The sequence below is a fragment of the Pygocentrus nattereri genome, chromosome 15 (genome assembly GCF_015220715.1).
Source record: "Pygocentrus nattereri isolate fPygNat1 chromosome 15, fPygNat1.pri, whole genome shotgun sequence".
NCBI lineage: Eukaryota > Metazoa > Chordata > Actinopteri > Characiformes > Serrasalmidae > Pygocentrus > Pygocentrus nattereri.
In genome coordinates this window covers 8,415,456-8,433,562 of record NC_051225.1, presented here as the reverse complement: position 1 = coordinate 8,433,562, position 18,107 = coordinate 8,415,456, and the positions used below count along the sequence as shown (strand labels likewise).

At 39.3% G+C, this 18,107-nt stretch overlaps 1 protein-coding gene across 1 annotated transcript in view; it reads left to right on the top strand.

Moving 5' to 3' along the window:
- The window catches only part of ncanb (neurocan b), a 235,380-nt gene that overhangs the window by 75,795 nt on the left and 141,478 nt on the right, over positions 1–18,107 (top strand). The window contains exons 3-5 of the mRNA XM_017701362.2: positions 8,903–9,295; positions 13,472–13,646; positions 16,476–16,603. Coding sequence (XP_017556851.2) covers positions 8,903–9,295; positions 13,472–13,646; positions 16,476–16,603 — 696 coding nt within the window. The remainder of the gene's footprint in view (positions 1–8,902; positions 9,296–13,471; positions 13,647–16,475; positions 16,604–18,107) is intronic.

Here is an 18,107-nt window from a genome sequence, read left to right as displayed (position 1 = left end):
TCAGAGCAAAGAGGCAGCATGGCAGTGGTCAAGGCTTAAGCCAGAAAAGTGGTCTTCTTGGACAAAAAATAGGTCTGAACCTTGATTTGTAGACAATAATTTAGTTATAATATTGGTCTAAAAAATTGCAATTAGTTCACCTAACGAACTAATCAGCCCCATCTGACGGTGACAGTCTTGGTGACCTACCAGTCCTTTATATCTTTTGCACAGTCCTGTATTTCTACCACTGTGGCAACAAGGGCATCACTACATTACTGAATGGAATGTCATCCTAAATAGATGCTTGTTATCCATCGATACAAGCTAAAAATCATATTGTGATGAACCAATATCAGTAAACTGCTATACATCATATTGACCATCAAGTCTCACCTCAGCTGCTCTCAGTGAACACTACAATAGAAAACACTGCAGTGCTATTTCAGACTCACTCTGGTGGCCTCTCTGCTTTGAGCATCCCATCTCTTCTTCTAAACACAACAGACTAGTGTTCTACTTCAGCTGCTCTTAGAGGAGTGGGCAGCCATCATCTCCTCCTAGATGAGCTGCGCCATTATCCCCACGAGTCCTGCTGCATGGTCCAAAATGCATTCTCCTTCATGCTTTAGTGAAATGTCATCTCAAATGCCATTACAGAACAACACTTATTGCTGCAGTGCTGATTTACAGTATGTCCGACAGTATGTGCAGTCCATATATTTGACAGCTCCTTTCTACTTCCATCGTGAGCCGCAGAGTGCTTTAAATTGCCGTTGAATATTAGCACAAGGCTTTAGGCCTTTCCCAATCTGCCCATGCTGTTTTGTGTGTCTAGTTTCTGTCCATATTGCCTCTGCTGTGAGACTCAATGCAGCATGTTTACTCACTCAGAAACGGAGGCCTTTTACCAAGAGTGATGCTGCTGCTGCTGTAGTGCTGACATGACATGCCAATTCTGTACCAACACCTGCCACATGAAATATACAGGAGCAGGTGAAAGGTGGACTTTCAGTGCCTGTAGAGAACAGAATGTCTTGCCCAGCATATCAGGGGTGATTTGTACACACATGCACATTCTAAAGGCCGATTTACAGAAAATCACTCGCAAAGGATTCAGAGTTTAATAAGAAAAGCTAATAAAAAAAAGAAAAGATGAATTATGGAGGTGTTTGGAGGCTGTATATTTTGCTTAGATTCAGTGCTGATTATTCAGGCATGCATAGGCACTGTAATCACATTGTTCTGATACAGTGCATGTAATTAGTTACATTCCAGAAATTTTACAGTTGACTACAATTCCAGTTCCAAGTGATCGAAGTTGGAGGAGTCATTTCCACACAATAATCTTGATTCCAAAAGCCAAGATATAGAGAAAGACACAAATAAAGCACAAATAAAGAGAGCTATATTAACTACAAGAGGAAACTTCTTGAACAAACTTTAATTTGCTAGAAAATCTCATGTAGTTGTTAAAGTGTTGCTAGGCCTTTATTATGGTATCCAAGTGTTGCTAAGTCATTGTTGTGGTATCCAAGGTGGACACTTAAGTGCTAGGCCATTGTTATGGTACCCCAGGTGGTTGATATGGTGTAGTGAGGCTGTTGCCATGGTATCCCAGGTGGTTGCTAAGCTTTTGCTAGGTCATTGTTGTGGTATCCAATGTGGTAGCTAAAGTGCTGCTGGGCCATTGCTGTGATGTCCCAGGTGGTTGCTTAAGTGTTGCTAAGCAGTTGCAATGGTATCCCAAGCGAGTGATAAAGTGTTGCTAGGCTGTTATTATGATATCCCAGTGTTGCTAGGCCATTGCTATGGCATCCCAAATGGTGGCTGATGAGTTGCTATGCCATTGTTATGTTATCCCAGATGGTTGCTAAGGTGTTGCAAGGGTGTTCCTATGGTATCCCAGGTGGTTGTTATGGTTTTTCAAGGCCTTTGTTGTGATATTCAAAGTGGTTGCTAAAGTGTTGCTAAGCCATCACTATGGTATTCCAAGTGGTTGCTGAGGTGTTGCTAGGCCATTGTTATGGTACCCCAGGTAGTTGCTAAGGTGTTGCAAAACTGTTGCTATGGTATTCCAGGTGGTTGCTAAGGTGTTGCAAAGCTGTTCCTATGGTATCCCAGGGGGTTGTCACAGTTTTGCTAGGCCATTGCTGTGGTATCCCAGGTGGCTGCTGAAGCGCTGCTAGGCCATGCTGTAGTATCTTAAGTAGTTGCTTAAGTGTTGCTACGCAGTTGCAGTTGTATCCATAGTGGTTGCTGAGGTGTTGCTAGGCTGTTGCTGTGCTTATGCAGGTGGTTGCTAAAGTGTTGCTAGGCCATTGCTATGGTATCCCAGGTAAATGCTACTATGTCAGTGTATATGTACTAGTAAGTAAGTGAATTTGTATCTAATGTTAATGAGGGGAAATGTCCTTTGAGAGTTGTCCTTTATAGCTTCATTTACAGCAGTTAGATTTGAAGTTTCTCAACATTCTTCTATTCATTTCCTAATGAGAAAACAAACTGTGTTTGAACAAAGTTTGTGCGATTGTCCCAGAAATAAAAGCACAGTGTTCTTGTATAGATCATTCATATTTTCATGATTGTAGCTTGAAAACTGTGATCTGTAAAAAACAGTCAGTTGGTTTTGTCAAATTTGAAGAGTTAATGTCAGCAGAAATAACTTAGTCAACTAACGAGCTGGCTAATCTATCTGATTCACCTCTCTTCTATGTCGGGTAGGTAGATGTTTCAGCACTGGTGATGTTGAAGCCACTTTTTTATTATAAACTTTGCATTTTTCTCAGTTTTCAACACTGTTTAAAGTAAATTACAGCCAGTCTATGAATGTGTGCTGTGGAAGGACATTTATTCAGATAGGCTGTCTAGAGGATAATGGCAGAATATCTCACTTTGTGTGTGCACAAGTGCAGGCAAACTTGAACATCTCTGTGTAGAAGCGAGTCCAAGGCTTTAGAGTCAACTCTTGATTCCCAAAAGCCTTGGATCAAAGAATCATTTCTCTTTGGGAATCTCAAGGTTTACCTTGAGAATAATTTTTTTAAATGTCAATCTCACCGTTTTTTTTATTCTTTATTCTCAAAATAAAGTTTCTTTCACAAACCCTGGTGCACTACACAGCATCATCCCAGTAACAGCCCAAACCAGACTGATATATGTGTTTGGATTACACCACGCACAACTGACCAATATAGCCACCTTGAATTAAACACTGACTTTGCACGCTGGCATTTAAAAAGCCAACAAAAGCCAACACCAAGCAAAATCATAAATTCTACTGGATTGACAAGTGTGACTCTATAGCTATAAAAGAAAAGAGGAGCAGCTGTAACATCAGCAGGACAGGCACTTACACTCAGGTGTGAAGGCTTTTAGTCTCTAGTGGTGTACCAGTGATGCCAAAAACAAGCTTCACTGTGGAAATCTAAGTTTACCTTTAAAAAGGAAAGACAATATTTAAAAGGATTTTTGCATCATGAAATGTTTTTCAGATTGATGGAGAATTGTATATGATTATATTGTATATGATTCTGTACAGAATCTTTTTGAAAATAGTTCTATATATCAGCAAATGTTTTTTTTTTATTGTTTGTTTTGATGTCTATATATAAATACATCTATACACACACACACACACACACTTTCTAAGCCACTTATCCTCTTTTTGTGGGGGCTGCTAGAGCCTATCCCAGCACTCTTTGGGCAGAAGGCAGGAATCACCCTGAACAGGTTACCAAAGGTTCTTCTATTATTACAAGTTTGACCTCATAACAATAGCAGAAACCTTTTTTGATGCTATATAGAACCACATGCAACACGTTCTCCATCAATATGAAGAACGATTTCCATTTTAAGCATGCAAATAGTTCTTTGAGTGTTCATTGTTCTATACAGGACCACTGTCTTTACTAAAGAACTCTTGAAGAACCATCTTTTTAAGAGTATATGGAAACTGAAAGACAAAGTTGTGTTAATGTTGTATGTTTTCTTCATATGTAAATATCTGTAATAGAAATAATCCAGTAAAAAGACTCAAATGTCAATGTCAATTTTCTTTGGGTGCAATGAATATTTGGCTCATGTACTTTTGTCATTTTTCAATCAAAATCTCTATAAAAATGTATAATATTTATGTTGTTTGAATGTTTCACGATGAATGGACTGATATAAATAGTCCATTGAGCAGAATAACTTTCTGAACTCATAAAACTCTTAAGAACAAAGATGCTAAAAAAGGATAAGAGTCACTTTTGGTTCCCTAAAGAACCTTTCAGGGGATTTCTTTTTTACAGAGCCATTTTCAGAAACGAAGTGTGTGAGTGTGGGAACCATTTGAAAGCTTAAAAAACTCATAATAAAAAAATTCTCAGTATCAATGAAAATTTTTATATTAATAGGCCTGAATAAACAGCAAGTTAGTAATAGTTTGTTAAAGGCTGTTATTAGTTATGTAGCAGTTCCATTATTAACCATTTGCAAGATATGAACAATGAATGATTATTTTGAATAGCATGATGATTAGTCAATAATTATTCGTTTAACTTGACATGTTAAGAATTTACTTGGTTGCATAAAAACAATTCACAATCCATAACATTCAGTTATTTAGTATCTTGCTACTTAATGATGCATATGTATTTAATAAAAGAGGTTCATATAAACAAATATAATATATACACCTTTTAAAACAATAATAATTATTCACTAGGCCCCAATATATCACTGGGGCATTATAAAATATTATTTTTTATTTATTATACTTAAGTATACTACATGTATGAAAAGCATTTACAATACTTTAGTTATTTGCATATCAGTAAGCACAATAACAATAAACAATTGTACAATTATTAATGATCATTGACAATTAGATAATAGTTAAGTCGCTGTTTATAGACGTCTGTTATTCTAAAGTTCTTTTCTTAGAGCCACTCGTCCAAGCCTAGAACCATTAGGAACCTTTTTTTTATCTAAGAGTGTACTTTAACGTTAAGTGAAAATGTATGCGTCAAATCAATGAATAAGCCAAATGAACCTACTGACATCAGGGTCTGGTGCATGTCTGCCTCCTTCAGCTACTGTGAACCGATGACCACTGAAATAAACAGCAGCGTCCAGTTGCATTTTAGTCTATAAAGAGGATGTAGGTTTGACATTGAAATTGAGCGCAGAAATACATCACCACAAAACCAAGCTGAAGTGAAGAAAAACAAAACAAAAAGCTGTTGTCACTGCGTCCAGGAGGAGACAAAGAAACGGCCTGGAGAAGTGTCGTTTTGCAGTCTCTGTAGTTAATTACAGTGGAGTGCAGAGCCATTGATGACATTTCCCTCTCCATCTTGCTGGAAACTGTCCGCTTTACATTAAATCAAATGTGATAACGGCCCGGCAGGCGGAGACTAGAGGTGCCAAACAAAACCATATCTAATGAAAATAAATCAATGAATGAATTTCCATGCTCTCACTCTGACAGTCAGTAGCCACTCTATTTTTCAACGCTCCCCCCCTTGCCCCCTCCCCCCTCGCCCCATACAGTGCATCATTCACGCACTCCATCTGCCTGAAAATTACATTTTCACTCTCCAGTGTGAGGAGGAGGGAAAAAAGATGGTTTCAGAGCTTCTTTTTCCCCCTCGGCTCCACTTAGATGATATAATGAATCGCAGTGGTCGCCTTAATCAATGCGTCTCTGGCTCCAGCCATACTCTGCGATAGTTCTAATGGAAAGTGTATATAATAGGGATTGCTTTTAAGTCCAGTTGAGAATCTGATTCTCTGGTGGCCTGAGGTGCGGTGATTTTGTCAATGGCTCCCCTTTTCCCTTCTCCACCTAATGAATTTTTCCCTCATATCCTCGTATCATAGCCACTGGGGAGCTTTACTACACTAATAACTCCACTGGGTTGTCTACTTACTCGTTCCTCACTTGGTTGAATGTATCCTGCACCCTATGGATCTCAGCATTAACAAGAAAAGAATACATAATGCATAATTCATCAAGGCTCATTGATCTTTAAGAAATAAGCGTTTTTCCTCTTTCATAAGCCACACAAGAACCTGTTTATCTTCCCACTGTCTTTTTGAATCAATGACAAATAATCTAACAAAATGATTATTACAGCTGGCCATTGTCCTGCATTCATATGTTCTTACTGTGGGTGAATCCTTGGCTGTCAACAATTATTACTCATGTTTTGCAATGCTTTAGAAACAGAATTACGTAACAGAGTTATGCAATTAATTACATTTCCATTTCATTTGAATTCTTTATCAACAGCTTCTAGTTTGCACTTCTGTATTTTTCTGTCAGTTTCAGTGGCAAGAAGTGGCAAAAATGTAGATTCACAGATGTGTAGGGTACCCAGTAATACAACCCATACCATGACAGACTCTGGCTTTTGTACATTGCACTGGTAATCTGAATGGTCCGTATACTTCATTGGCCCAGAGAACATGACGTCCATTATTTCCATAATAATCTGAAAGGTCAGCATGTCAGGCCACACAACACATTTCCACTGTGCATCAGTCCATTTCAGATGAGTTTGAGCCCAGAGAAGTCGGCAGCATTTCACAGGCATCCACTGTGCATAGTACAGTCGTATCCTGCTTTTGTGGATTTTGACAGTTTGTCAGTGTAGTCCCGAGCCAATGTAGTCATATTCATCAGAGAAGCACGTTGATTTTCAGTGCAGTGCTGGGGTGTTTTTTTTACACTTTTTTGATAATATTGTGCCCAGTAGAGGGAGAAATACTGATAATCCTTGCAAATGCTTGATTACTTGCAGATGCATTTTTTGGCAAAGTGACAAGCCTTGATCTGTCCTTACTCATAAAGGACTTGGCCTTTTCTGGATTCTTCTTTTATGTCTGAGCATGATTCTATCATGTTTTAAAATGTTAGCTGATCATTTAAAAATGTTGCTAGTTTCTAAATTACCCTTGTCCCAACTTTTTTGGAATGTGCTGCACGCACTAATTCCAAAAAACAATGACGTTGACATTATCAAAAACAATGACGTTAATAAGATGAAATGTTAAATATATCATCTTTGTACAGTTTTCATTTGAGGTCATAGTACATTAACAAATCACTGCTTTCTTTTATTTATTTATATTTTACTTACTGTCCAGCTGTTTCGGAATCAAGTTTGTACATAGAAACACAAACAAGCCCTTGCATAAAGGTTGAAAATTCACACTTTCAACATAATATCTATAGAGTTTCATTGAGCAATGGAAGAACAGTAAATCAGTGCATTACACACTGATTTTATCACCTGCGATAAATGTGGCTTAGTATATCTAAATATAAGGATGAATGCAAAGTAATGTGCTATTCATAGCAGGCAGTTTGAGCAAGTTTTTCATCTGTCATCCAACTTGTCAGACGCACAATGACAGCAAAACTTTCTCTTGTCATGCAGCAGCAGATGTGCGACAGCTGTAGGACTGTGTATGTGTGTTCTCATGGGTGTCGGGCTTTGTTGGATGAGATATAAACTGAATGCCACTACAATAAATGGCCATTTCTTAAAGGACTATAATGCAGCCTTTACATTTTCTTGTCCTCAACAACTGTGTCTGTTGCAATAATGTAACGTATATGGACCGTTTTACTGAATTAGTTCAAATGGTCCCACATCTAAACATAATAATAATAATTATATTATATTATATTATATTATAATTATTATTATTATTATTATTATTATTATTAGAGTTGTGGAGCTTTATTTTAGCCTTGCCTCTGCATTTTAGAGCAGGAAATGAGACTGCATCCATGCCCACATGATTTGCAGTGTGTCTCAAAGTCTGAGAGTCAAGACTTATGGTCAAGATTGTCATATTCTCTGCAATTAAGTACGTTTTTTGTGTTTTCATGAAAAAATGTAAGAATTTTTTGTGTGTACATCTGTTTAAAACTGTTTGCTAGTTATGTATTGGCTTCCATTTTTGGGGTAAGCCTAAAATGAGCTAAAATTGTAACTACTGAAATATTTGGTAAAACTTCAGTAGCCTAATGATTGTTTTGTTAGTGACCAAATAAACATAATTAAGGTGTCGCATCACTCAAAGCAAAAGGATTTTAGTTTAAAAGTCTAAAAGTGTTTTTGTTGCACAACAGTAAACAGTGTATTTAATAATAATAAGAGTAGATAGTTTATTTTCTAACACTCAGTGTTCAAAGTGTCATTCTTGATGAGAAGAGCAGATTTTGTGTAAATAATGATTTTACAGCTTTGTTTTTCAAACTATTGTTAAAAGCTATCTATAAGATATTGAGCTCTTTGGGACTAAACAGGGTTTGAACACCTGAAAGATTTTTAGACTTTAGCATTTTTCTTTACAAAACCAACAAAACTGGAGAAACATCTGACAAAAGCCCTACCTTGGGAATAAAGCCAAAAAGCCAAAAGTTATTGTGTAGTTACATGTTTAATTACATAGTAGTAAATTACATTTACACTGAGTTTACATTCTGTGTCAATATCATATTACATTTTGTATTGCATATGCTCTTCTGACTCTTTTCCATTTGTTTCAATGTCATAAAAAGGATAAACAATGGCAATTTTTTTTTCTTTTCACAAAATAAGACTCAAATTATAATAATGTTCCCTCTTTTGCTTGCATCAATCCATCAAATGTATTATGGATTGAAGTTTAGGTCTGCACTTTTGACAAGATTTCTTCACTTGTTTTAATGAACATTGAGTGAGAAAGCAATCACATACTTATGTAATTGCTGGTGATAATGGCACCTTCTGAGGATGAACTGCAAAGTAACAGGGAGAAAAGTCAAATGTCAAAGCAACGTGTCCCCAAACTTTTGTCAGGCAGTTTTTTTTCAGCTCTGTTGAGCTGAAAAATGAAACCAAATAACTCACATCATTTTGTCCTTCCTTTCCATCCTCAGACACCGTATGGGGTGACACTGTAGTCAACATGAGGAAGGTGACCCACCGCGCGGTCCAGGTGCCACTGTCTGGCATGGCCCTGCTGCCCTGTGTCTTCACCCTGCGCCCCAGCCCCTCTCATGACGCACCCCGCATCAAGTGGACCAAAGTGTGGGGCCAGCGTGGGCTGGACGGCCTGCAAAGGGAGCAGTCTATACTGGTGGCTAAAGGCAATGTGGTGAAGGTGAAGAAGGCCTTCCAGGGTCGCGTGACCCTGCCTGGTTACTCGGACAACCGCTACAACGCCAGCCTAGCGTTGACGGGCCTGAGATCCAGTGATTCGGGCATGTACCGCTGCGAGGTGGTGGTGGGCATTAACGACGAACAAGACACGGTGCCACTCCAGGTCACAGGTAAGCCAGCGCGACGGAATACTAATGCACATGTTCGTCCTTGTCCATGAAATGATGCAAGCTGTCTGCCATGGGGTGCCTTCAGGTGATGAAAAAGTGAGCACCAGCTGGACTGTACAAGGGATCTCTGACCTACTTTGTCTCGTCCTCTGCTTACTGTAAAAGCAGGCTTGCTTTTAGCCTAGCGGCCTTAACTATCATTTAGCATGCCCTCAAAGTGTAATAAACGTACAATTGTTGCTGTGACTACTAGGCATTATTCCATCTGTAAGATTACTATAATTATACCACAGTAGCCTATGTGCAGGATTTGTTTTCCTCCATATCTGCCATTGCAGGGCAATTTCCAGCAAAGCCGTGATGGTCCAGTGTGTTTTGATTTCTCTCTTATAGCCTTGTGAAAAGAGGAAAAATGCTATGAATTAGCTTCTATACACGTAAGAAATACTGCACAGGAACAGAAAATTCCCTTAGTGGCATCTAACTAGAAATATTCACTGTGCCATAGAAACTTAGCCCATTCAGGAGTGCTTGCTGGAAACTACTATAAAAGGACACACAAAAGCCTAATCAGTATTTGCTGTAACACATCGATACGAGCCCAAACCTATGTTTTCTGTATTTTGATGAATGCAAAGAAAGCACAGCGATGAGCTAAATTGACCCCAAACATAACCCACGGTATTAAGAACTCAACACTGAGAAGCCAAGTCATAGAAATCTCCATGAATATTAAGATTCTCAAGAGCTCAAGAGATTCATCCATACGAGGAATCTAAAAGCATAGCATAAAGCTCCTTCTGCTTAAAGAAAAGGTTATCCCTTTTAACGCTTATTCTGACAGCTCAGTCTTCATTACTAGCCACAGAACTGTCAAGATAGTTTAACATTAATTAACCAAAGCCACTGTCTAGAGGGAATATCAATATTGAATGAATTCTGGGAAATCATTGCTGCTTTTCCTACAATTAACTCTTTTTAAGGGATAACATTACACTATAGCAGAGGTTGGTAACCCAAATGATAAGATTTTGTTCTTTCAACAAAAATCAAACCACCTTGGGAGCCACAACAATTTATGGCCATTTTACAATCTTGGTTGTAAATATGTCTCAGTATGTGCTGATGTGCGAGTATTGTGCTCGTATATCTAATATGAATGAGAACACAGACGTACTTTGCTCTGCTTTCAGCTTTAGCTCAGCTGTAGCCACTTTTCTCACATCTCCTGCAGGAAACTATTCCATAAAAGTAAAACAGTTTCTTGTAAAATGTTTCTCAGTGTTTGATTTTGTACGAGGCTGAAGTCGCTTCTCCTTCGCCAGCTTTATATTCAAAAAAAGAAGAACCGAAAAGGGTTCTTCTACTTTTACAAGATTGACATCAAAACAATAGAAAATAGATATGCCTTTAAATGGTGGTCCGTTAAGGGTTTTTTAGTTAAGACAAATTTAGAACTAAATTTAGAACTATGAACACACAAAGAACCCTTTGCATTATTAAAGTGTTCGTTTTCACCTTTAAAGAATATGTCTTATATGGTTCTTTATAGAACTACTATACTAGGGCTCTACTATTGTTACAAGCTTGACATCAAAACAATACAAGAACCCATTTGGGTACTATGTAGAACCTTTTTCAGTATGGTTGTATACAGAATCATATGTCATATGCTTTTAAAAAAGTTTCTTTAAGGGTTCTTAAAGAAAATATTCTTAAGGGTTCAAAGAAAATGGCTCTGTAAAGAACTGTGAATGCTCAAAGAACCCTTTGCATGATTAAAGGGTTCTTTGCATCATGAAAGGGTTCTTCAGAATGTGTTGTAGGTGGTTCTATATAGAATGTTTTTTAAAAGTGTTCTTTATAGCACCCAAAAGAGGTCTTCTACTGTTACAGGGTCAAGCTTGTGATGATAGAAGAACCCTTTTGAGTATTATATAACCCTTTTCAAAAAGGTTCTATATAGAACCATCTACAGCACATTCTCCATCCATCTAAAGAACTTTTTCCTGATGCAACAAATGCTTTTTGATATGCAAAGGGTTCTTTGAATATTTGTGGTTCCTTATAAAATTTAGTGAAAAACCCTTGAAGAACTATCATTTTTGAGAGTGAACATGTTCTCCATCAAACTGAAGAACCATTTCACCATGCAAAGAACCATTCTGAAACCATTGCCTTTACTAAAGAACCCTTGAAGAACCACCTCTTTTAAGTGTGCAGCTGATACTTACATAATGTTAACATCTTTGACTAAAAGAAAACCAACAAGACAATGGTGTCCTTTTTATCAGCTTTAGGCCTGTAATTGTGAAGCCTCTGCTGTTGTGAGCTAATTAGGGCAGTCAACAGTGCTCATACTTGGTTTCCACCCACGCGCTTGCGAGCATTATGACTTCAGAAAGCAAGCTGTACGTACCGTGACCCTCTTTTTTAACGAGACTGTGCTATTTCTCGGCGGACCGCAGGCCCCATATAAAGTATCCCCCGATGTTTGTCGTAGACAGTGAACATCTTTTCTGAGCTCAGAAGTGCTCCTGTCCTCCTAGGAAAACAGAGCTACAGAGGAAGCCGGGCTCAGAAACGGGAAAAAAGTAAAGCGGGAGAGGGAATGAAAGGGTTGCCTCCACCCCAACCATCTCTTTGAAGTAGTCTATCACTGGGAACTGGCATGGAGAGCAAAGGGAAAGAGAGTGGGCGTCCCCCCCTCCAAGGAATAGGGCCTTTTTTTTTCCAGGCAATGCCTCAAGCATTCCACCTGAAACTGCACTGCCTGTACCCCACCCCTCCCAAATTCCCCTCACTCTCCCTATATTTTGGGCTCCTGAAGATGAAGGAACCATTTAGAAGATGCAGGCTTGATCCCCTTGCCCTCGTCCCTTTCATGTTTGTGTATTCTCCTGGGACTGGAGGTGGGAATTGCTAGGAGAGGAGTTCTGAGAGGTAATTTTTTTTTTGTGCTGGGTTTGAGGAAGGGTGGGGGGGGGGGGGGTGGGGGTGGGGTGGTGCCTGGCCGATACGGTGCAGAACAGCAGATGGACACTTCAAAATACAATCCCAGTTCTCATTTCTCTGCACAGCGGACTGGAAGCCCATGCACCTGCGGGTCAAGGTGTGGGCGCCGGGACGCCGACTCACACTTCACACTGTTTTAGTTTTTTCCTCCTCGCTGCGCTGACTCTCCATGCTCACTCTCTCTTTGTCTCATTCTCTGAGGATTGGTGGGGCGGGGGGTTGGAGATGGATGCAGGAGACAAACGCAGTGGGGATTCCTCGAGGGAGCAGGATAGAGCACATTCGCAGCAGCTAGTTTGTACATTGGCAGGCAAATAGAAATGTTCAGGAGGCATAGAGTCATAGTCAAGTTTGAATACCCCCCTGGCCAAATTACATGTGATGTCGACCTTCAATATAACATTTTTATGCAGATATTATAGCAGAATTTCTATTTATTTGCTGAGTTTAACATTGGGGAAAAAACATAGAAGAGAGTAGAGTTTACAAAAATGTTCTATATAAAACCATCTACAACACATTCTCTGTCAATGTGAAGAACCTCTTGATGGTAAGGACCCTTGAATCATGCAAAAGGTTCTTTGAGTGGTCATGGTTCTATATAGAACCATTTCTGCACTAAAGAACCCTTGCAGAACCATCTTAGATTCCATATATCACCAAAAAAGGATTCTTCTATTGTTATGTCAAGCTTGTTAGGACCCTTTTAAAAAAGGTTTTAAATAGAACCATCTGCAGCACATTGTCCATCAATGTGAACTCTTTGAAGATGCAGGGAATATTCAAAGGGTTCTTTGAGTGTTCATGGCTCTATATAGAACTATTATCTCTACATAAGAACCCTTGAAGAACCATCTTGGGTTCTATATAGCACCAAAAACATTCTTCTATTGTTACAATATCAAGCTTGTTATGATAGAAGAACCCTTTTTGGGTGCTATATAGAACCCTTTTTAAAAAGGTTCTGTATAGAATCATCTACAGCACATTCTGTATGAATGTAAAGAACCCTTTGACGATGCAGGGAATCATGTAAAGAGTTCTTTGAGTGTTCATAGCTCTATATAGAACCATTATCTGTACAGAAGAACCCTTGCAGAACCGTCTTTTTTAAGAGTGCAGTTCTAATCCTCTTCATTCTCTGCCTCATGAACTCCACAGGAGTGGTCTTCCACTACCGTGCCCCGCATGACCGCTACGCCCTCTCCTTCCCTGAGGCTAAGCGGGTATGTGTGGAGAATTCTGCTGTGATCGCCACGCCTGGCCAGCTGCAGGCCACCTTCGATGATGGCTATGACAACTGTGATGCTGGCTGGCTCTCTGACCAGACCGTGAGGTAAAGTTCTGCAGACACCTTTTTCCAAAGTTAACACAGCGTGAAATGCAATGTTTTCATGGTTTGTGTTGTACTATATCATACATGCAGCCCCACAATCGGTTTATGGCTCCAAAATATAGTAAATATAGCTGAAATAGATGCTTTTTGCCAGTAAACATATAGTTTAATAGATGCTTAGTCAGTACCCAAGCTTCCAGTTCCGGTGCGCCATAGAATGGCTGCACTGGTGAGAGCTCCAGGTAAACTCTACGTTTTTTTGTGTTTTATTGTACTGTTTATTTGTGTTTTTGCACAAACTGCTTTTGGGATCATTCAGTATGATCAACAACCTCTTTTGACCATCCGATCATTGCTCACGACAGACTTTAACACAAACACACACTCAGGCTGCCCCTTCGTGAATTCTCGGCCTCTTTGTTTACCAACACATGTGTGCCGTCGGAGCAGGAGGAAGTGCAAAAGGAGCAGACGCGCCCGAATATTATGCAGGACAAGGAGAAGGTACTTCAACCCTCCACTTCCAAGTATTCTGCCTGCAAATGTTCAGTTGCTGGAGAACAAAATAGACCATTAACAGACTTGAGAATGTTCACCCTGAGGCTGTTTTTGTTGTGGTTGGGGATTTTAACAGGGCAAAGTTGAAGAAGGTTCTGCCCAAATATTACCAGCACATTCAATTTCCCACCCAAGGAGAACAGACTTTTGACCACTGCTACACCGCAATCGAGAAAAGCTACAAACCCTTCCCCCGCCCTGCCTTTGGCAAAGCTGATCACACTTCTGTTCTCCTTCTGCTCACATACAAACAGTCTTAAACAGGCAAAACCAGTTCTCAGATCAGTCTATCAATGGAGTGAGGAGGCCATCTTCACATTTCAGGACTGCTTTGAATCCACAGACTGGAAGATGTTCCGTGATGCGGCTGGCACAGACATCAATGAATACCCTGACTTCATCACAAGCTACATCAATAAATGCACTGAAGACATTGTACAAAAAATCAGTGTCAGATCATTTCCCTACCAGAAACCTTGGATAAATGGTGAGGTTCGAGTCAAACTAAGAGCTTGAGCTGCTGCCTACAACTCTGGTGACCTGGCTAGCTACAAGAAGGCCAGATATGACCTTCAGAGGACCATCAGGCTGGCCAAAAGGAGCTACAGGGACAGAGTGGAATCCAACCATCCTGGCTCTGATCTTAGACGTATGTGGAGTGGCCTGCGCACCATCACTGACTACAAAGAAGGTGTGATCTGTGATAGGGGCTCTTCCTCCTTATTTGCAGATGAACTCGATGCTCATTATGCTCGTTTTGAGGCAACTAATACCTCACCTGCTGAAAAACTCCCAGTAGATGAGGAGAGCTGCGCTTTAGCCATTCCCCTGTCTGAAGTGGTAAGATCCTTCAGGGCGATTAACCCACACAAGACACCTGGTCCCGACGGCATCCATAGTCGTGTACTTAAAGCATGTGCCAATCAGCTGGCTGAGGTTCTCAGCGATGTCTTTAACTTCTCCTTAAGACTGTGAGTGATTCCCAAGTGCTTTAAGGAAACCACAATTGTTCCAGTCCCCAAGAAATCATCTGGGGAGGCAATATAAACATCCCTGGGGAGGCAATACAAAGGAGATGATCGTGGACTACAGGAAGCGGCAGAGGAGTGGTCACTCTGCCCTATTCATCAATGGAGCCAAATTGGAGAGAGTCAGCAGTGTGAATCATCACACAGTGGCATACACCTCACTGATGACCTCACCTGGTCCCTCCACACCAACACTACTGTGAGATCTACCCGTCAGCGTCTCTTCTTCCTGCGTAGGCTCAGGAAGTTTGGTCTACCTCCTCAGATCCTCACCAACTTCTACAGATGCACCATAGAGAGCATCCTCAGCATTATTATTATTGTGTCATATCATCTCTGCTATGCACAATAACAGTTTAAAACTAAGTTATTTTAAATAACAGTAACACTGAGTCACTTAAGTCACTTTAAAATGTATATTGTCTCTATATATTGTGTATATTTCTCTATATTTTGTGTATATTTGATATATTCTTTTTCCTTTCTTTTTCCTTTCTTTACCTGAGCATCACCATAAGGATTTCAATGCATAAATGTCCTGACATGTTGTACAAATGACAAATAAACTTGAAACTTGACATTTTGCTGCATGATACCAAAGACAAATGAAAATATAAAGTATGTTTGGCTCAATTAACTAACTGTATTAGTTTGGACTGTTTATTGGCCTTGTGTTGCTCTCTCATCTTAGCCATGCACGCCTCAGTACCACTACATCGAAGAGCTTGCCACTTGCAGTCCCATCAGCGTGCAGCTGACAGTCAGACTAGCACTCATTTCTAATAGCGACACTTGCGTCTGCCACATATGGTCGGTCAGTAATTGGGTTGAAAAACATAGCTTTCAATAGGCAAAACTAAGAGCTGCCTTCTTGGAAAAGCTTTAATTGAGCCATCTCCTGAGGAATTTGGCAGTAAATCAGTGACTACCCAAATGTCCGGTTAATGCAGCAAGCGTACAGAGACATTGGAAATTTCATAACAGAAGTAAATATGTGGGTTGTTTTAATAGTTTGATGAAACTGCTTGCAATAGCTGCTAAATGCACGAGATCCCTTTAAGCTGCTATTCTCTAAAACCCTGGAGTACTGTATAATATCTCTTAATCAGACTTCAGCCTGCACCTCAGCCGCATTTGAATTGGTGGAGTAAATGGCACAGTTGGAGCTGAGAAGCTCTCTCTTTCTCTCTCTCCATCTTTCCTCTAATTGGAAGGTTGCTTTTTTCTGGCTGTCTCTCCACAGGTATCCGATCCAGTCTCCCCGGCCTGGCTGCTATGGTGACCGGGAAGATTCACCTGGCGTGAGAAATTATGGCAGTCGTGCACCCGATGAGCTGTTCGATGTCTATTGCTTTGCAGAGAGCCTGCAAGGTACAGGAGTCATTAAGTACAGCTCAGTAGCAGATTTTTATTTTTAAAGTTGCTTCTTGAAAGTGGCAATATGGCTTAATGTAGTCTTTTGGTTGGAGCTACAGTGTTAATGTGGTTAACAAGCAATGGAAGCTTATAGTTGCTCAGGTTCTCATGTTTTTAGCTATGCAAAATACATTTATTCATGTGTCAATTCAATTTCATTCAGGGTACCAAGATGCAATTCTAAAACAATTTTTACCCAAGCTGAGGCATCTCCATTTTTTTGATTACTGTAGTCTACATTATGATTTTTCCTGTATTTGTGATTTTTTTGCATCATATCTTGTGTATAGCTTCTTATGAAGCACCTACAAATTAGTATATTTAGGCCACAGTTTATTATATTAAGGCCACAATTTACTATATAGAAGGCACAAATTATTATATTGAAGCCACATTATACCATAATCAGGCCACAGTTGAGGCTAAAATGTACAGGCCACAAACTACTATATTCAGGCCACAAATTACTATATTGAAGCCACAATTTACAATACTGAGGCCACAGATTACTATATTGAGGGCACAAATTATTATATTATGGTCATACTATATTAAGGCCACATGTTACTATATTGAAGCCACAAATTACTATATTGAGGGCACAAGTTATTAAATTGAGGTCACAATGTACTATATTGTGGCCACAAATTACTATATTGAGGGCACAAATTATTATATTGAGTTCACAATTTACTATATAGAGGGCACAAATTATTATATTGAAGCCACATTATACTATAATCAGGCCACAGTTGAGGTTGTACTAAATTGGAGCTAAAGTTACAATACTGAGGCTACAAATTACTATATTGAGGCCACATTATACAAAAATAGGCTACAAACTACTATATTCAGGCCACAAATTACTATGTTGTAGCCACAATTTACAATATTAAGGCCACAAATTACTATATTGAGGGCACAAGTTATTAAATTGATGTCACAGTTTACTATATTGAGGCCACAAATTATTATATTGAGGTCACAATTTACTATATTGAAGTCCCAAGTTATTATATTGAGGTCACAGTTTACTACACCGTGGCCACAAATTACTATATGGAAGTCACAAAATAATATACTAAGGCCACAAATAACTACTGAAGCCATGAATTGCTTTATTGAGCCAACAAATTAATATATTGAGGCCATGAGTTATGAGAAACTTATCTTGTGGGCTCAATATAGTAATTTGTGATAAAGCATTATTAAAAATGAATCACCATATTAGGGGTTTTGTGATCTTACAGTGTTTATATATAATTAGAAATTTTATCATTTACACCTTCCAGTTAGCTACATTAGCCTTGTAGCTCCAGCGAAAATCCAAAGAAGTAAACTTCAGATATGAGTCATGTTTTGACTGATTAACTACATTTGGAGTAAGAGGGAAATTGTGTAAATTTGACCACTTTAACGTTGCTTTGAATGAGGGTGTGTGAGTTATGGGCCAGACAAA